The following is an 18,060-nucleotide window of genomic DNA, read 5'->3' as shown; positions in this document are numbered from 1 at the left end:
GAGACGAGCAAAGAAGGACCGCAGAAACGTGGGTCAGTACAGCGCATGAGCAGGTGGTGGCCTTGCACGTGCAGTTTCCATTGTGCCCCCTTTTTTGCTCTTGTGTCTACTGGTGTTGCCGCCTTGGTGCGCCACCATCGCTTTTCCGTCAACAGTTCCTAGCACATTTCCATGCCACATACACACCCGCACACACACACACACATGCAGTTAGCCTTCTCTTTTTAGGGGTCGTGAAGAGGGTGCGGGGGTAGAGGGAGGTCCACGAAGCCTGAAGAAAAATAAACAAAGCTCTTTCCGCTCGTATGCGCTTCTCTGTGTGTATTTCTGTGGGTTAAGTACTGTCTGCTGTGGAGAAAAAAAAAGACGGAGGCAACCATACAACACATATGGCAGCCTGTCGAAGTGGCAGGGTAGGGAAGGGAACGGGCCGTAATCGCGCCCCCTCGCCTCCACCCTTCGTTCCGCCTGACCTGTATAACCCCCCCCCATCAATATGCATGTTCCCTCTTCACACAACAGCATCGGCTTGTCTGCATAGGCCACAGCTCCACCATCCTTTCTACTCGCTCTCGCGCATGATGCTAAGGCGCTGTAGCGTACCGTAAAGAAGGATGCGTGCAGCAATCCTCTCCTCAGTCCCGACCGTAGGTCACACGTACACCTCCGTCCTCCGTACTATGCCTTAGGACGTCCTGGGGAGAGAGTGACCGGTGCATTTGTGCGGGAGAAGATGGCGAGGGACAAGAACAGAATGTCAGGCGGAAGGGGGCGACGAGCTTTTCAGGCTGCTTCTCTCTCTGTCACCCGTTACATCCTCAAACACCGCATTATCATGTTACTTAATCAGAACTGAGAAAGGTTACGCTATAAAAACGCCAACCGACACACAGGCAAGCCAGGCGACAATGTCAGAGAGAGCGGACATCGCAGGTGCACACGCGCGCACACATGCACTGTGAAGTACAGAAAGAAAGGAGAGAGGGCCCACCGGCACAGGAGTCTTCTCCGCACACTCTTCTTCCTTTTTCTGCTCACCCCTTCCCCCTTTTTTGAGTGGGACGCCGTCGTCCTACATCGCCCTCCCCCCCATCTTCCTGCGGTCCCCTCCCCTAAAGACAGCCTTCAGTGCAAAGGAGGAGGAGGGAGGAAAAAGAAGGGAGTATGGCAGAGGGAAGGGGTGGAAAGTCGGTGAAGGTGCAACAACACGAGTGGCGATTCGCAACCAGCTGAACTAAGCGGTAAAGAACACACAAAACGAAAAAAAGAACAACGCGCGCACACACACACGCAAAAAATATATATATATATATATATACTGTGAGCATAAAGGAAAATATATGATAATCAAACAAAAACGTGTCGTCGAGCATACACACAGACACACGTGTTGCTCACGCGGATGCGAAGTAATGCGGACGAAGGGATGAGAGAGAGCAGCGATATGGGCGAATAAAAGCGGCTCTTGGCCGCACCAACATCTCAACCTTGAGCAACCTAGGCTTCTAGTAACTACCGAACAGCTCCTCGTCATCCTCCGCCTCAGCGGCAGCGGGCCTCTTGCCATTCTTGTCCTTCTCGGACTCCAATGGAGCCTCAACAATGGCGGCCTCGGCCGTCATCATCAGACTCGCCACAGACGTCGCATCGCTGATGGCCACACGTACGACGCGGGTGGGGTCGATGATGCCAGCCTCGAACATGTTCACGTACTTGTCGTTCTGCGCATCGTAGCCCATGCCCTCCTCGGAAGCCTCCAGCACCTTCTCCACAATAACCGCACCCTCCTTGCCAGCGTTCGCGGCAATCTTCATAGCCGGCAGGCGGATGGCATTACGCACGATGGTCACACCCGTGCGTTGATCGCGGGTGAGGGAAGAGTCGTTGGCGAGAGCCTCCAGCTCCTTGCTGGCGCGCAGCAAAGCCGTGCCACCGCCGGCCACGATGCCCTCCTGCACCGCAGCGCGAGTGGAGCACACAGCGTCCACGACGCGGTCCTTCTTCTCGTTCACCTCCACTTCCGAGCCGCCGCCCACCTTGATGACGGCCACGCCGCCGCTCAGCTTCGCCAGACGCTCCTGCAGCTTCTCCCGATTGTACTCGACAGCCTCCTGCTCGATGCGGTCGCGCAGCAACTGCTGGCACTCCTGCACCGCCGCCGCATCGCCGCCGCCGTTCAGCATCACTGTGTCGTCCTTCGCCACTGTCACCTTCTTTGCAGAGCCGAGGATGGAGGGGTCGAAGTTCCTGGCATCCAGCTCCACGCCAGTGTTCTCGTCTCCCACCACCTTAGCGCCAGTGAAAACAGCAATGTCCTCGAGCATGCCCTCCTTAGTGTCACCGAAGCCCGGCGCCTTGACGCAGCACACCTTCAGCTTGCCCTGCAGCTTGTTGAAGATCAGCGTCGTCAGCGCCTCGCTCTCCACGTCGTCGGCGATGATCAGAAGCGGGCGGCCTTGCTGAGCCACGTGGTTGAGGGCAGGAAGCAACGTCTGGATGGTGCTAATCTTCTTCTTCGATACAAGCACATACAAGTCCTCGAGCTCGGCCTTCTGCGCCTTCGCGTCCGTCACGAAGTACGGGCTGAGAAACCCACGCTCGATCTTCATGCCCTCCACAACCTCCAGCTCAGTGGCCATCGTCTTGCCGTCCTGCGCCGTAATGACGCCGTCGCGGCCGACCTTGTCCATCGCCTGACCGATCATCTTGCCGATCTCCTCATCACCGTTGGCCGAGATGGTGGCCACCTGAACAATGTCCTCCGATCCCTTGATCGGGCGGCTCTGCTTGGCAACGCTCTTCAGGATCACTTCCACTGCACGGTCCATGCCACGCTTCATGTCGATCGGGTTCGTGCCCTGGGCAATGCACTTGAGGCCCTCGCCGAAGATGCTGTCCACAAGCACCGCAGAGGTCGTGGTGCCGTCACCAGCCAAGTCGTTCGTCTGGTTGCAAACCTGGCGTACCAGCTGCGCACCCATGTTCTCGAAGCGATCCTTGAACTCGATCGCCTTGGCAACAGTCACGCCATCCTTCGTAATCTTCGGCGCGCCGTAGGCCTGCTCGATAATCACGTTACGACCCTTCGGACCCAGCGTCGTCGCTACCGCAGCAACAGCGCGAGTAACGCCCTTCTGCATGGAGCGGCGGGCCTCTTCACCGAAGCGCACATCCTTGCCGGCAAGACGCACAGCGGAGCGGAGCATGTTTCCTTTTTGTATGTTCGGAGTGTCTGTCTCGATTGATTTCGGTAACTTTAGCGCGAAGAAAAAGAAAAGCGTACGCGGTGGTTAATGGAAATAGCGCAGTGCTGATACGGGGCTACCTTAGTGGTTTGGTTTATGCCGTGGACAGGGTGGAGGGGATAGGGGCGGTGGGACGAGATTCGGCATACATGGGTAAGAGCAGCAGCAGCAGTGTGTGTGCAAGCGTGTAGAGGCGCGTGTGAGCTCATGTACGTGAGAGAGAGGGAGGAGGGAGAAGCTGAAACAAAAAACGAAGTTGAGCAAAAGGAGGTCCCATTGCGTGAACTGTAGCAGCTCAAGTAGAGCAGAAAATACAGGGTGGACAGAATGCCAGAGGCATACCACCGCGAGGCAGAATACACACCACAGCAACCGCCACTCATGTGCACGCGCATAGTGACACACACTTGTTGCTTGCAGTCCGGTCCTCATTGTTTGCTTCCTTTGTGGTGATAGCTTTTCGAAGGAGGCGCTCTTGTACATGGATACCAAAGGAGACACACGCACAGGCAGAGAGACACATAAGTAGAGGGCGAGGCGTATTGCCGGCTGTGCGCGAAAATTCTCACTTTAGAGACTTCGCCTTTCCATCGTAATGTTCGATCAACGCCTTCCGGTCGCCTTCGGGGAGAAGCGCGTAGCCGTGCAGCAGCACCGCCAACGGAACCAGCACAAACCCTGTCGGCTCAGGGCGTTGCGTCTCCACCGGCTCCAGTGACAGTCCCTTCACGACGCTGAACCCAGGCTGGCACACCTGTTGAATAAAAAGTCGGCACTGGCCAACCAAGTAGTTGTGCTGGTCCCTCTCTTGAAGGTACCGGTTAAGCTCTGACTGATTCACCTGAAGAGTGGACTGCGTGTGCATGAGCTTTTCCTCCAAGCTGCGTTGTTGATCCTCAGCGCTGCGCCGCAGGGCCTCCAGCTCGGCGCGAAGTTGGTCAGCCACTTCTTTATGGGTATCAGCCGAGTTGGCGGCGGTGAACTGAGTGGCAAGCGCCGCCTTCGCAGCCTCCAGCTCGCTCAGAAGCGCGGCATGCTTTGCGTCCCACTCAGCCTTGTCGCTGGCGTGTGCCTGATCGGCGGCGCGCTCTTTCAACGCCTGGGCTTTGAACTCAGCGAGAAGATGCGCGATAGCGTCACCGAGCTCGCTGCAAAGAAGTTGCTCTCGGCTCGCCTGATTGGACTGTAGGTTAAACAGACGAGCATCACTCTCGTTGGAAAATACGAGCCACTCCGCCCGCTGCTGTTGATGCTCCTGCTTCTGTCGGCGATTTGTGTTCGCCGCGGCTTTGAGGTCTGCTGTCACCTTTTCCAGCTGGCGGCGCAGCTTCTGCAGCTGCGCCGCATCGTTTGAGCCGTTCGAAATGGAACTGGTGCCGCTGCGCTGCCGCACGGGCGTCACGTCCACCACCACCTCCTCTCCCATCTGCACGCCCTCGATTTCAAGCGACAGACGGGATCTGGAGTCATGGGGTGCGTCAACTACTGCTGGGACGGTTCTACCGCGAACAAGACCCTGCCGGTCGCTGCCGTGCGCAGGCTGGAACGGCGCTGAGGAGAGAGGAGATGCTGCAGCTAAATGGACCTCCGCACAAGCAGAAGCGGTGACACCATCGTGAGCTCCAGTCCTCGCCCCAGGTCGGATGACGTGACTACGGTTGCCGGCGTGCAAACGCATCAAAGGCCCTGACGCCACTCCTGTTACTGCGGTAAAGGAGGCCGTCGAGGGAAAGGATACCGCAGCCCCGGATTGAGCAGGCAACTGTGTGTTGTGGTTCACAAACAGACGCCCACTGCGCGATGTCTTCGTGGCCTGCGCAGATGGCGGTGCCGCTTGCGCCACCGCCGGCGTGATAACGCACCCAACGTTCTCCGCAGCAGCACGGCTTTGTGGAGCGGAAGGAGCGGCAGCCGGCGCGACGCGCTGACATGATGATGCGGCGGCGCTGCCACCGCTGCACACATCGAGACGGCGAGGAAGTGCAGGATACATGGAGAGGGAAGGGCTGCGGCAGGAGAGGGGAAAAAGCTGACGAACAACGTACTGTCGTTGCGCTGCTCTGCTGCACTCTTCTGTGCCGCTAGAGGTGGGGCACAGACGCCACAAAAGAAAGTTGCACGCCACGACGGAGGTGGCGGACAGAAAGAGGGATTAGGAGAAACACGCGCACAGATGCACGTTCATGTGTACACACAAGCAAGAGAAGTGAAGGACAGGAATGCGAGGGCGTGAGAGGAGAGGAGAAACAAGAAGTCTGATGGGACGTTGCCCGCGCACATACAAAGGAAGCGACGCAAACGGCAGCCACTCACAATTTGACCGTCAATCCTTGACTAGCACCCGCTGTGGCAGAGCGACAGAGCCGCTGTGCACAGAGACGCAATGGCCGAGCCCCTCTCTTGTTGCACACACACACTGTGTGTGTGTGTGTCTTTGGGGGGGGGGGGTACCGACCCTCCTTTTCGTCTTATCGCTTCTCTTTTAAGTTGTGTCCTTAGGCCAGCCGGTGCTTCCCTTTGGGTGACACGAAGCAGCTGTTACTCGTGATGTGGATGCATTGCAAGAGAGAGGGAGGTAAAGTGGGATGAAGATGGGGCGATGCGCATGGTGGATGGCGTCCGTTAAAATAACACAGCAACAACAAAAAGAAGAGATGAAAGAGAAGGTCCGAGGAGGAAGTGCCGAGGGCCTTGTCGTCTTCACCATATCTCGCCCCCCCCCTCTCCTTCAGTGTGCGCAGAGACAGGGTAAGTCATCGTCACGCCGCTGAAGGCCCACATCCGCCACTCGCTGCGCAGGAGGTGAAGAAAGACGTCAGTGTTTGTGCCTCTTGCCGAGTAAAAAACGATTCCACTTCACCGCCGTGTGTCTGCATCCACGGTAGCATCTGTACACCCATTTGGCGCAGCAATCGTTGTCGATCCGTCGTCTCGGGCGAGTATGCGTTGATGTCCGGCGCCTTCGACTGCCCAGCGTCACCTCGAGTCTCGTCGTCGGAGAAGCTGTCCACGTCCTCTTCCCCCGTGTCCTCTGCCTCGTGGTCACTGCCGTCGACGCTGTCCTCGCGGAAAAGTCCGTTGATGTCATCATCATCCTCGTCCGACGGAAAACCCCTCGCACCGATCCCGGTTCCTGGCGTCGCGGTGTCGCCAGCTGCTTGACTGGCGCGACACAGAGCAGCAAGAGGAGCCGCCAGCAACGTCAGCAGTCCGCGACCGACACCGACGAGCACTCCAGCGTACAATGGCAGCGACGTCTCCACCGACGCCCCGGAGGTGAGTGAGGACAAAATGACACGACGCGTTGCCGCAGCTGAGCCCCCTTCGCTGTCTTTGCGCGACGCCTTACGCGAACCATTCTTGCTCTCGGTGAGTTCCGCAGGCAGGAGCCAGCGACACGTCACCGGCTGCTGCGCCAGTTGCTGTGCTTCCTCTGCCGTCAGCATCGGCGACGATGATGGATGAGATAAGCACGAGAGCATCTTAAGAAGCCCCGCGCATGAAACATAGGTGAAGCGCAAATATGAGAAGTGCTCCACTTGCGGCAGCCAACGGCTCATCGTCTCCACGAGAAACCCTCCTTGCGCCAGCGTCCGCAGCAGAGCTGCGGGATGAAGCGCCATCAAGGTCGCTAAAGGAGCCAGTAACTGCTGTGCAACAGTGTCGGTGCGCACGACAGAAAGCCGGCGCACCGTAGCGTGGATAATACGGATCAGCTCCGCCTCGGAGAAGCTAGTGTACTTCTGCATGATTCTCACAAGAGCATCTCCAACGTCCATCAGCGACACCTCATCACGGCGGCAATCGAGAGTGCGAAGGACAAAGGCGACGATGACGGTGGCAAAGGGGTAGACAGTGCGAGGAGCATCCGCTACTCGTGCGGTAGCATTGACGGCTCCGGAGAGGCCGCCTTCATCGGCCGCAGCGCCACCCGCCATGGCGGCCTCCATGGTTGCCGCGACAACGCGCACCTGGACCGACTGCACTGCAAGACAGCGACGCAGCAGAACGGCAAGGCAACTGCTTGACGCGCCAAGGATCGCGGACTCCTCGGTGCACAAGAGAAGTTGGCACAGACTGTCTAGCATCATGGCAGCAGCACAGTTCGCCACTTCGTCCGGGGCATGTTCAAACAAGTACTTGAGCAGACGCAGAAAGTAGGGAACAGCGCACAGCTCTGCTGCAGACTCGGCATAGCCACTGAGGACACTCTTGACCCATGGCAGCTCCAGCAGCAAAAGGGATGCGCCGCTTTCGCCGTCGCGCACGACGTGGCGCAGCAACCCCAGCACAGCATCCGCGAGGTCAGGATCGCTTAAGTGGCGGCGCCAGCAGCTCATCACCGTCCGTGGGAGAGCGTCGAGCATCAGCGGAGCTGCAGCTGCAGTGCTAACTCTACTGTGGTGGAACTGAGTGCCCTTTTTCCGTACGGCACGCGCAACCTTGAGAAGATCCGCCAACTGCTCCACCGTATTGTACAACGCGTCATCAGTAAGGCCTGCCTCGGAGGACAGAAGCGCCAGTAACGAGACCTGCCACGCAACAGAGTGCTGCGCAAGCAATACATCGGACCAATAAGGCAGCGTGCTTTGCAGAACTCGGCAGAGGAGCACTGCGACCAGTGGCGTGCATGAGGATGACGGCCCCGCGATGGTCTCCTTGGACGTCCCCGTAAAGAGTGACAATGCGTGTGTGCTGTACGCCACAACAGTGGCCATAAAGTCCTCGGATGCCGCGTCGGTGTTCGTTGCCGCAGCGGCGTCGATGAAGGCCGCGGGTGCGGTGGCCGCGAGGGCCGCGTGAGTGAATTGCACGATGGCGGTTATCAGCATGAGCGCCCGGGCCGTCAAGCCGGGGTGCGCCGAAGCGCTTGCCACGTCATTGTTCCACAAGTGTGTAGCAAGTGGCGTAAAGTCCACTGCACCGCACTCGCGCAGCTGCCTCGCCCGGTGCTTAAGTACCATTTCCATAAAAAAAAGGGCTGCCTCTCGCTGCTGCTGCGATGCGGTGAGCATTACCGTGCCATCATAGGCAAGGAAAGTCTGTCCATCACCGCACGTCCTGCAGTCGCTCTCTGGGATGGGCGCTAAGAGGCGTTCGTGCAAGTCCTCCAAAGAGGCGTGCAGGAAGAGTGGGCCAAGAGCTGCTATGCTGTCTGCGTAGAGCTGCGCAACGGTGTTACGGGTTGTCCACCTCACTCCGTCCTCGCGCTCCTCTTCCTCGCGCAAAAACGTGTTCGGGTCGTGAAGCCACGCCCCCACATCGACAGGCGAGGGGACGGCGTAGGCCAGCAGCAGCTTGTAGTACTGTAGCCCGCATTGGTGGCCCACAACATCCACTAGGCCGACCTTGAGGAAAGGTAGCAAAGCTGCGTCTCGAAAGAGCGACCAGCACTGTGTGGCGCGCCGGCGCACCACTGTTGGCCAGCTATGCGACGAAGCGCCATCGCCGCGTTCACCGCCACCACTCTCCGTGTGTGGCCACCGAGTCCACCCAGCGCTGGCTGTAAGGCCCTCCGCCTCCTCCTCGCCGTCGACGCAGAGCGCCACCCCGTAGCAAGATGCGTCAGCTTCCAATGACTGCAGCAGCGCCTGAAAGAGCTGCGCCGAAACACACTGCTTGTACCACCCACCCAACTGCAGCACACTCGAGACGTACTCGAGCGCGGCCAGCGACGCTGCGGCAAAGTTGGCCGCGCGCGCCTGCACAAATGGAAGAGCGCTTGTAGAAGACGAGTCTACACCGGCGCACATTGACAACCAGCGCACGCATGGGGTGCACATAAAAGACTGGAGCAGCGGATAGGCTGAGAGGAAGTGGCGCTTGAGCTCAGCAGGGAAGCGCTTCCGCCCACTGGACACAAACTGCCATTCATAGAGGGCTGCTAGGGTTTGGGCAATGAGGGTCAAGAGAGAGCAGTGTGCGTACACCTCCGGCGAATCTGCCGCGAACGCAGAGGAGTCGGATGACGCCATACTCAGCGTTGCCGCTGCGCCGGCGCAGAGGATTTCGAAGAGAGGCGGTGCACAATTCAAAAGTAGCTCGGCACACCATGCGTGCATCACCTCTGGCACCGGTTCCTCAAACATGGTTCGCAACAGCCACACATGGCTGAAAACCGACAGCAGTCCACTGGCATCAGCGTTTGGGTACTGGCCAAAGGCACCGAGCAGCTGCGCCGTGATCGCATCAGTCGTGGCCTCGCCGACGGCTGGTGCCGCCGTTGGTGAAGCGCACAAGACGGCAAGGCGGCGTACAGTTGTGCACACCGTCGATGACCACTGCCGCATCGCTGCTGCAGCACCACCGGGCAGGGCCGCGATGTTGGTCAGGTTCGAAAGGAGCGAAGACACAACCTGCTCAAGCTCCTCCGCGCGATCCGACGCCGTCACACTGCGCTTTAGAACAGACAAAGCCACTAGCGCAATGGCGTGTGAAGGCTGGTCGCTCATGAGCGTTCGGCAGTAGCGAGCAAGAGAGAAGCAGAACCCGGGTACCTCGAGGCCCCGCCGCTCCAGCTCCTTCTCCGCCGCAGCGCGTTGACCATTGTCGGGGCTGAGAATCTCCGACAGTAAGAAGTCCAACGACGTGTCGCTCATTTGTTGCCTCCTTTACTGTTCGTGCCACCGAGTTTCCCTTTTCGTGATGTTGCTGCTGTAGAGCAGCGAGGCAGCAAAGAAGAGCGGTGAATGAGGGGGAGGGGGAGGGGGCACAATGTGAGAGGCGATGGTAGCGGCTGAAGCACATCCAAGCCGGGGCGATCAGTAGAGAGCAGTGGGCACACAATCAACAGCCGTGTACGGAAGCGCCTCAAGTAGGTTTCCTTTTTTTTCATGCCAGAGGCCCCACTGGTCCCAGAGACAGTAGCGGAACTTTTGGGAGTGTTGCCATCGCCACTCCTTCATGATGAGGGACACCGCAGCGCGGTGTCAAGCTCTAGTATCCGCTCCGTGGGCAAGTCAAGCCCCCCCCTCTATCCCCTGCCAATGCCGAGCCACCTCTGGTGGTGACACCGTCAAGCACCTACGACGTAGTCAAGTCCGTGTGGTGTGTAGCGCTAGTGATATCGGCGTTCATGTCCTGGATGACGGTGTGTCGGGGGGTGGGTGAGTCTGCGACAGTTCATACGTCTGTAACGCGCATATGATAGGCGAAGCTTCAACGCGACTGGGACCTATCTCAACCGGTCATCACTCCGTCGTGATGGGTGGCCCTGCGCCACCCTGAGGAAAATGCGCCAGCTGGCGACCGTCGCAATGGTTGCAGCTGTGAGACGACCTGCAAAGCAAGGACTGAATAGAGGTTGAGGCAGCTACGTTGCTCAGATGGCTGAGCCGGCGCATTGCTGTAGCGCGTGTCCAGCGCTGCTTTGGATCACGCAATGGGGTCTGTGACAGGTGGAGTAGTGAAGACCTCAGCTCATGCTGTATGGCAGAGAATGGACACCGTGAGAAGAAAAACGCCTTTGGCATCTTTCTTCCCCCTTGAATCTTTGACCATGCGTCCGACCTGTAAACAACGCAAAAAAAAAGCGTCATTGGGTGTCGTTCGTCGCTCATCGCAGATGCGGACGTGAAGGTGTACTTCCGTCTGCATGCGGGTTAAGGGTGTGAAGCGAAGAGGGGATAATCACAGGAGACATACCCCCTCCTGTTCATACACACAAACACACGCTGCACCCATCCCCGCTCCTCCCCCCCCAGCTGCATGAGCGCAGGAAGAAGTAACTCACAGATTAGGGAGCGATGACGAAAACGTTCTGTGTGCCGCATTTGCAACCTATCGAGTCTGTGTAGAAGGAGAGCTCGGCTGTTGCACAGGTTCGAGCGAGGGCCTCACCTGATTTCCTCTCTACCAGCCCTACGCACGGGAGAAAAATCAGGGATTGCCCCTCCCCCGCCGCGATCCGCCAAGTGTGGCTGTGAGCACCTACTTCTTACCCAACTACCTTCCCAGTCATTCTGAGTAGCTCAGGACGCTCTCATAAACTGGCCGAGAGCGTTCATCTGAGCGTCGCCATCCGGCGCAAAGGTAAGCAACGATCTTGGGTGCAGCTGCGTTACATCTGAAGGCTTCAAGAGTGGGATCTCAGAGCAAATCTCCACAACGGCGTGCTCCAAGGGCGTCAGCGACTCTTGGAATACGTTATCGACCACACTCCCCAGCACACACTCCGTTTGAATGTAGTGCACCAGGGTAGGGACGTCATTGGGTTGGAAAGGCGCGGCCCACATGTCAAAAGTCACTCCTACCCACGCGCGAAAACGAGTCCAAGGAGGAGATGGTGGGTTGAATCCCTTTGTGCCCAGAAACGACACCCCACGTGATGGCCGTGACGTCTGTGCTGAAGAGTGAAGTAGCGCTTTGCTGTTGGGTCAGTGGCGTCAGAGGTGAGGCAGCGGGCACTCCTTGCTGCTGCTGCTGCTGCTGCGTGTGCCTTAGCAGCTCTCCCTCACCGTCGATGCAACCGCCCTCCATGCTCCACCGTGCACGCACCATGTTGCCCTGCGCATTCATAGCCATGCATTGGAGGTTGCGGTACTTGTCGAGTGTCGTGAACATAATCGGCGCTGAGGACAAATGACAGAAGAACTCGACGTAGCTCTTCTGGTACACATACCTATTGTCTGGGCCTCATCCGACAACCCTGTGCAAACTTGGAACCCCGTTCACGGGCGGCTGAGAGTCAATGGTGTGCAGTCCCCGTGCATTGAGCAGCTTGAGAAGGTGCTCGACGTACCCAGCTTCACTGGAGAGCTCATCCGCGCGCGGACAAGTGCCGCGGCCGTCCAGAAACGCCCGAAAAATTCAACTTAGTTCCGTGAGGGCACCTTGGAGTTGTGCTATCCCTTGGATCATGAGGAACTGTGTGCATGGCTTGGGCCAGTTGCCCAGCGGCAGCCTTGCATGATACACGCCTGCCTCGCCAAGCGCCAGGGTGTCACTGTGGAGTGACACCAACAGCGTATTCCACCTCTTCCCCATCGTGCCGCGCCAATGGGCCGTGCACATCATGTAGCTTTCCATTCGAGATGGCCAATGCACTTGCCGTACAGCCTCTCGCCGGCGTCCCCACCCCCCCCTCGTTCTGGAAAGGACGCCAAGGAGGCACGCGGTGGGTGGCGACATCGATGCCCTTCAGAATGGCGAGAAGGTGATCCATAATCACGGTGAAAAAGTACCCTCCGCCGCATCCACGCGCCAGCAGCTGCTTCACGGGCAGCTGCTGGAACGCCACGACAGCGTAATTTGCCTTCTTGTCGTTTTTTTTTTGCCGACTCGATGCGTCACCGCAAATCCGCTGTTCCGGATAGCCGGTGCACACCAAACTACTTGAGCTGGCACACCTGCGAGCCGGGCAGCACGCTGGGGAAGATTGAGCAGCGAATGTCGTGTCGACGCCAATAGCTGCAACACTGGTCGAACACATCCATCGAAGATACCCTGCGTCACAATGTAGTCGGCGCCGGCGCTTAGCTTCTTTTTGAGAAACAGCAGCTCTGTGTCCCGTCGTGCACTGGACCATGCAGCAGCAACGTCAAAGCTTTCATTGCCAGAGAGATCCCCTTCCGGGAACGCAACAACCACAATGCCGAAGCAGTGGCCAAAGCGCTGGCGCACAAATCGAATAAGGTCCACAGCGTGCGGAAAGGCAGAGCCAGAGGAAGAAGACGAGGGCGCGGCAGCAACGGACGCCAAGGACGTAGTGGTGGTTACCTCGGCCTCTTCCCCTGAGTTGTCATGCGCACCTGCGGCTGCGGCTCAGGGATCCGACGCCAGTGCCTCAATTGCGCGGCTCGTTCGTGAAGCCTGCCGTGGGAGCACCCCTTGTCACAAGTAGATTGCGCACACACGTCGCTTTGAAACTCAGCCATTTTAGCACTTCATCGGGCCCACTCATGTGCCATGTGAGATTCACTTGATAGTTGACAGGTAGCAGTGACTAGCACGTGGAAGCGACCTCGATGGGGGTCTCCGCGGTTCCGACGTGGTTTACCCACGGTACGCCGCAAAAGAGCGGAGCAAGCGCGGACAGACGCTCGACTGTGTCGTGCAGCGTAATAGCGCCATCCTCCGTTGTAGAGGCGACAAACTCGAAACTGATGAAGGGGCAGCTGTACTCCACTGCCTGCTTTATGGCCTCCAAGATCTTTACCATCGCGGGCGCACTGACCGGAGAAAAGGATCCCTCTCGCCACTCTTCGAGTTGCATTCTGTTTGTGAATGGGAAGCGGGTGCCTTCTTTGTGATGGGGCCAGTCGGGCTCGATTTCTCTTGGGAGCATCTTCTAAAAGACAAAGCCGACACAGAGTCGCAACCGCGCAAGCGGTGCTGCGCTCGAATTGCAGTGCGGTCGTGCTGCTCGATAGCATCATAAGACGTGAGTTCGTACGCTACGGAGAGCCGCGCGTGGGTACGCTCAGCGCTCTTGCTCCGGTAGAGCCCCATCAGAAGGAAAGAAGGGTAGTGGTCGAGACGAGAACAGTGACGGTGGGTGCGCGCAGAAGCTGCTGGAGAGCACGAGCGAGATGGAGAGGTCGACGGTGCACATAGTATGGAAGGCACTGGTGCAGTACCCCCCATTCCCCCTGCATGCATGCTTTTCAGCTGACGAGGAATCAAAACAGTGCTGCTCTGCTCCCCCTTTGTACCAGCCCGCTTGTAACACAGTCGAGGAAGAAAACACGAACGACAGCCGCCATCGGTTGCTGCCGTTGGGGAAGGTCAACAAGGCACTGATGTACTGATCAGTTTGAAAAGATTCGCCCGGGATAAGAAAAAAGCAGAGTTCCACTGTAAAAGCAGAAGTCAGACATATGCAAGGTCAGCACCCGGAGAAGTCGGTACAAGCTTCGGCGAGAGCGGGCGCACTGAGACTTCAATAAACAACGAGAGATGCGACTTGATTTCAGGCCCGTATCTGGAGCTCACCGCGACTACTGCCTTCTTTCACTTTCGAGGTATAGGAGCAACTCCTCCAACGGACGGTCAGGCTTCTTTTTCAGAAGGTGCTGCACTAACCCTTCCAAAAACTCGTCCAAGCGTTGGGACTGCACGTACTGTTTGTCCAGATAAGTTTGCCATCGGTAATCGAGCAACCTCAACTGCTCGTTGGAGTTATCCAGAGCCAAGCTGGCGGCAAGCAGCTCACTGATGTAGTTCGTTTCGGGTGGCACCATCTGGTTCTCGATAGCGTGGTTGATGCGCCTCTGCAGCGCTTCAGCACTTTCAGTCATGGAAAACGGCCAGAAACGTAGTGCTCTTGCAGTACCACAAATGCTAGACGAACCTTTACCAAAACACAGAAGGGTTGACGTTTACGTAGACGTAAGACAAGCTTGGGCGTGAAGAGGCAAGCGCGGAGATAGAAAAGTATGGAATGAGAAAATGAGTGAGATGAGGAAAAAGGGAAAGCGGATGACCATGCAGCGCATGCTTGATAAGTTGTCACCGTTCACTTCTTGGGTGCCAACTGCCTCGGAATAAGATGGCTTTGCTGGCTGCCCTACTCACACCGTATCGGTTGAGGTGGCTTAACGAATGGGCCACACGCCGATCAGATGCCGTGCACACATTGCTCGTTCATGCTCCAAGAACTTGAGGAGAACACAGTCGCGTTTCGTGGTCCACATTTAAGAGGACAAAAACAAGACCAAAAGCAGGAAGTGAAAGCAAGAAAAAACTAAGATGTAGCCATTACAGAAATCCGCGGCAAAAAGCAAAAGGTGAAAACGGGTGCCCTCGCTTGCGAGACGAGGACTCGAAGATTCACTACATGAATAAACGCGTCCTTGTGCACCAAGAAGTGTGCCACCATTATTATTGCTTCAAATGAGTGGCGTGGCACCTCCCTCTCCGTTGCTCGAGCCCTTTTCAGATCTGTCAGCAACCGTTGGGTCAAAATCGGAGCCTGACAAGAGGGTCAGGAAAATGGACATGAGGTTGCTCTCCAAGAATGGTAGAGACCACGAAAATGCGTTTCGACCTTGCAGTACGCATGGATGAGGTGAAGGCTCGAACTGCTTAAAGCAGATAGTTTCCTTTGAGACCACTAAAACTGCTCCTTTGTTGCCGAAGCTGGAGCAGTAATTTGGAGCCGAAAAGAGAGAAATTATGCAAGGGAACAGGTGGTTTGGGTGCGGGCGATACAGTTTAAACCCGAGCTCATGAACCTCGTGAGCTCGAATGATACAGAGAAGGTTGTTTGCCGATACAAAACGTTTTGCACACGCAAAGTTGAACACGTAGCTGAGACCCCGCTGCTTGTTCGTGATGAAGAGTGGTCGTGTCTCGAACGAACCGAGTCGTGGAACATATGTTTCACCCGAAGGCTCCTCAACATTGTTGTACAGCTGATTGTTGGTGTCCCAATCCGGCTCAGACCACACCATATCACACATCGCCCCTCGCGTTGGAATGTGCCGGAAGCGGTGAATCAGTCCAATGTCGTCTACATGTGACACGTCTGGGGAGAGTCCCGAGTGAACGCAGAAAAACTTTTTTCGGATTATGGCCGCCAGTGGCAAACAGTTGAACGCCGAGAGTATCTGCGGCAACAAAGTGCTAGAGTACTTGAGCTGGCACTCCTTGCCGAGTTCAAGAATGTCTGCCATAAATTTAGATTCATTGCTTCCTCGGATCAAAAAAATCGACTGCGGGTGAGCAACTTTCGCTGCCAGCAGGAAAAGAATACATTCCAAGTTGAATCCTCCATTGCCGATGTAGTTGCCCAGAAAAAGGTACGTGGTCGTGCTCAAGGAGCCGCAAGCCGCTAAAATCTTCACCAAATCGTAGTATTGGCCCTGAACATCCCCGACAACAACTACAGCGTCGTTAATGGAAAGCGCGTTTGGCTCCGTTCGAAGGACAAGTGCAGCCTGCTGAACAATTTCTATGGCGTACTCGAGCCTAAGCTGTTCACCACAAAGAAACTGCAGCATAATGCTCTCCAATGACAGCTTGTCATCCCTCAGCAATGTGTTACGCTCTACAGGCGTGCCGTTGAGGTTGCGACCCCCCACGGCAGAGCACTTCATATTCGGTTGGCTCATGCGCTGCGCCGCATCAGACGAAAACCCCCTAAACTGCAGCTTTCACGTCACAGAGGTAGGGGAAAAGGGCGCAGAACTGCACTCTAGGTCTGATTGCGGAATATTTATTCTTCTTGAATGAGTGAGGAAGGAAAATAAAAAAGAGCACAGAAGCATAGAAGCCTATGTAGACAAAGGATGCAATAGACAAAGGCTAAGCATTTCAAGCTGAAAACGCATCGCTTTCAAATGCACGCATCACAAGGGCGCGATACCTCCAGAAAGATCAAGATTATTCTTTCAAGTAACGCAAGCATTCCTGAGGTCACTGAGATAGAGGCATCATCGTGTAGGCATTTGTCTTCTTTTTTCCGGCTGTTTGTTTAGCAGTCAGTCTGTCAGTGTGTTACACAAAATTCGACGCAGCAGAAAGCACCATTTCAGAAGCTTCCGTGTCAGCGAGTATTTCGTCGGATAACTCTCGGAATGTCAGAGAAATTCGACGCCCCCGAACGTGTTCAGGCCGGATACCATGCATCCACTTGTAGCGGCAGTCGCCAGACATGAGGAAAAACGTTCGACGCGGCAAGTAGACATCACAGCACACACCCTCCGAGTTCACAAACGTCACAGCGCACGCTTCGTTCAGATTCAGACCGGCAATACGGTCGCCCCATAGCCATGTGTCATCCACGTGAGGATCGAAATTACTCATCTTACCCTCCATGTACTCGAGCGCAGATACCTCCGCAATTCTATATGCCTTACCAGTAAAGGTTTCCGTCATTGACGAAATCACAGAAAAGATGGGTTCGAACACAAGTGGCATCGCTGGTATGTCTGCGACCTTTACCTTCTTCTTCTTGAAGTTGCGCCTCGGTCCGTAGTCTTGCTTGCGTCGTCCGCTCTGCGACTCCTTCCAGGGTGGAAACGGGTGCGAATCATCCAGGAAGCGAATCACTGCCGTCTCATCCTCCTCGGGAAGCGCATCCTGAAAGACAGCAAGGCCACTGATAGTAATGCTGGTAGCCATGGCGCCATGGTGATCCGCGCATGACTTTATCGGGACTTCAGATTTGAATACACTCATGCATTCAATGCAAAAGCTAAGAGAACTTTTCCCTATGGTTGCAAAAGAGCAGGAGGAAAGGCGTTCCTCATGATGCTGTTTTTCAATAACAGAACTTGCGCTCGAGAGAGGTACAGATCCGCTAAAGAGTTGCTGCACTCTCGACGAGTCACAACACTTAGCGCAGAAGCGGATACCTGCACAGGAGCATGCTGAAGAATGCTCGTCCATACTGGAGGCTCAACGTTAGCTAAGCAACGCACAAACAAGGTGGGCGTTCTTCGGAGGTAGTGGTTTAGAGAACATGTAAAGGCGAGGACGCAAGGAATGGGACAAAGTGGTGCATGAGAGTAAGACACCTCGCCATACCGAGAACCCAACGAACACTCCGCGAAGCAACATTAAAAAGAGGAGAGACTCTACGCTGGTGATCCTCTTACTCGGACTGACAATCATAGGAGCTTGGCGCCAGAATTCAGCCAAAACAACGCGCTTCACACCATACGTTTCTTTTTCTACATTTTGTTCCACCGACATCGGGAGTTGCAGTTGTCGCAAGATGCGCAAAAGGTGAGAAGTCACTCAGCTAAACTCTTTTCCGTGGCACAAAAACTTCTCACGTATTAGGAGTTCAGAAGGGAAAAAAGGAAGAGGTGGATGGCCGTAGACTGACCGGAAACAATTCAAAAAAAAAAACATAGGCTCCATTAAATAT

The 18,060-nt window shown here is 56.2% G+C and overlaps 6 protein-coding genes across 6 annotated transcripts; all 6 read right to left on the bottom strand.

Annotated features, from left to right (window-relative positions):
- Window positions 1-1,505: 1,505 nt before the first annotated feature.
- LMXM_36_2020 (chaperonin HSP60, mitochondrial precursor) lies at window positions 1,506-3,206 on the bottom strand (the record flags this gene model as incomplete). Its single annotated transcript, XM_003874502.1, has 1 exon — window positions 1,506-3,206. One exon carries the CDS (start codon window positions 3,204-3,206, stop codon window positions 1,506-1,508), a length of 1,701 nt encoding a protein of 566 aa, XP_003874551.1.
- Window positions 3,207-3,810: 604 nt separating this feature from the next.
- LMXM_36_2010 (conserved hypothetical protein) lies at window positions 3,811-4,923 on the bottom strand (the record flags this gene model as incomplete). The annotated part of the gene is made up of 1 exon (XM_003874501.1): window positions 3,811-4,923. The coding sequence occupies one exon, from the start codon at window positions 4,921-4,923 to the stop codon at window positions 3,811-3,813; it is 1,113 nt and encodes a 370-aa protein (XP_003874550.1).
- A 1,081-nt stretch (window positions 4,924-6,004) lies between these two features.
- LMXM_36_2000 (conserved hypothetical protein) lies at window positions 6,005-9,844 on the bottom strand (the record flags this gene model as incomplete). Its single annotated transcript, XM_003874500.1, has 1 exon — window positions 6,005-9,844. The coding sequence occupies one exon, from the start codon at window positions 9,842-9,844 to the stop codon at window positions 6,005-6,007; it is 3,840 nt and encodes a 1,279-aa protein (XP_003874549.1).
- A 4,338-nt stretch (window positions 9,845-14,182) lies between these two features.
- LMXM_36_1990 (hypothetical protein, unknown function) lies at window positions 14,183-14,482 on the bottom strand (the record flags this gene model as incomplete). The annotated part of the gene is made up of 1 exon (XM_003874499.1): window positions 14,183-14,482. The coding sequence occupies one exon, from the start codon at window positions 14,480-14,482 to the stop codon at window positions 14,183-14,185; it is 300 nt and encodes a 99-aa protein (XP_003874548.1).
- Window positions 14,483-15,073: 591 nt separating this feature from the next.
- On the bottom strand, window positions 15,074-16,297 carry LMXM_36_1980 (putative serine/threonine protein phosphatase 2B catalytic subunit A2; the record flags this gene model as incomplete). The annotated part of the gene is made up of 1 exon (XM_003874498.1): window positions 15,074-16,297. The coding sequence occupies one exon, from the start codon at window positions 16,295-16,297 to the stop codon at window positions 15,074-15,076; it is 1,224 nt and encodes a 407-aa protein (XP_003874547.1).
- Window positions 16,298-16,682: 385 nt separating this feature from the next.
- Window positions 16,683-17,576, bottom strand: LMXM_36_1970 (conserved hypothetical protein; the record flags this gene model as incomplete). The annotated part of the gene is made up of 1 exon (XM_003874497.1): window positions 16,683-17,576. The coding sequence occupies one exon, from the start codon at window positions 17,574-17,576 to the stop codon at window positions 16,683-16,685; it is 894 nt and encodes a 297-aa protein (XP_003874546.1).
- Between the last annotated feature and the right edge of the window lie 484 nt (window positions 17,577-18,060).

The sequence above is a fragment of the Leishmania mexicana genome, chromosome 20, assembly GCF_000234665.1.
Source record: "Leishmania mexicana MHOM/GT/2001/U1103 complete genome, chromosome 20".
Taxonomy (NCBI): Eukaryota; Euglenozoa; class Kinetoplastea; order Trypanosomatida; family Trypanosomatidae; genus Leishmania; species Leishmania mexicana.
The sequence above is the reverse complement of the archived record's forward strand: the minus strand, read 5'-3'. Positions and strand labels throughout refer to the sequence as shown.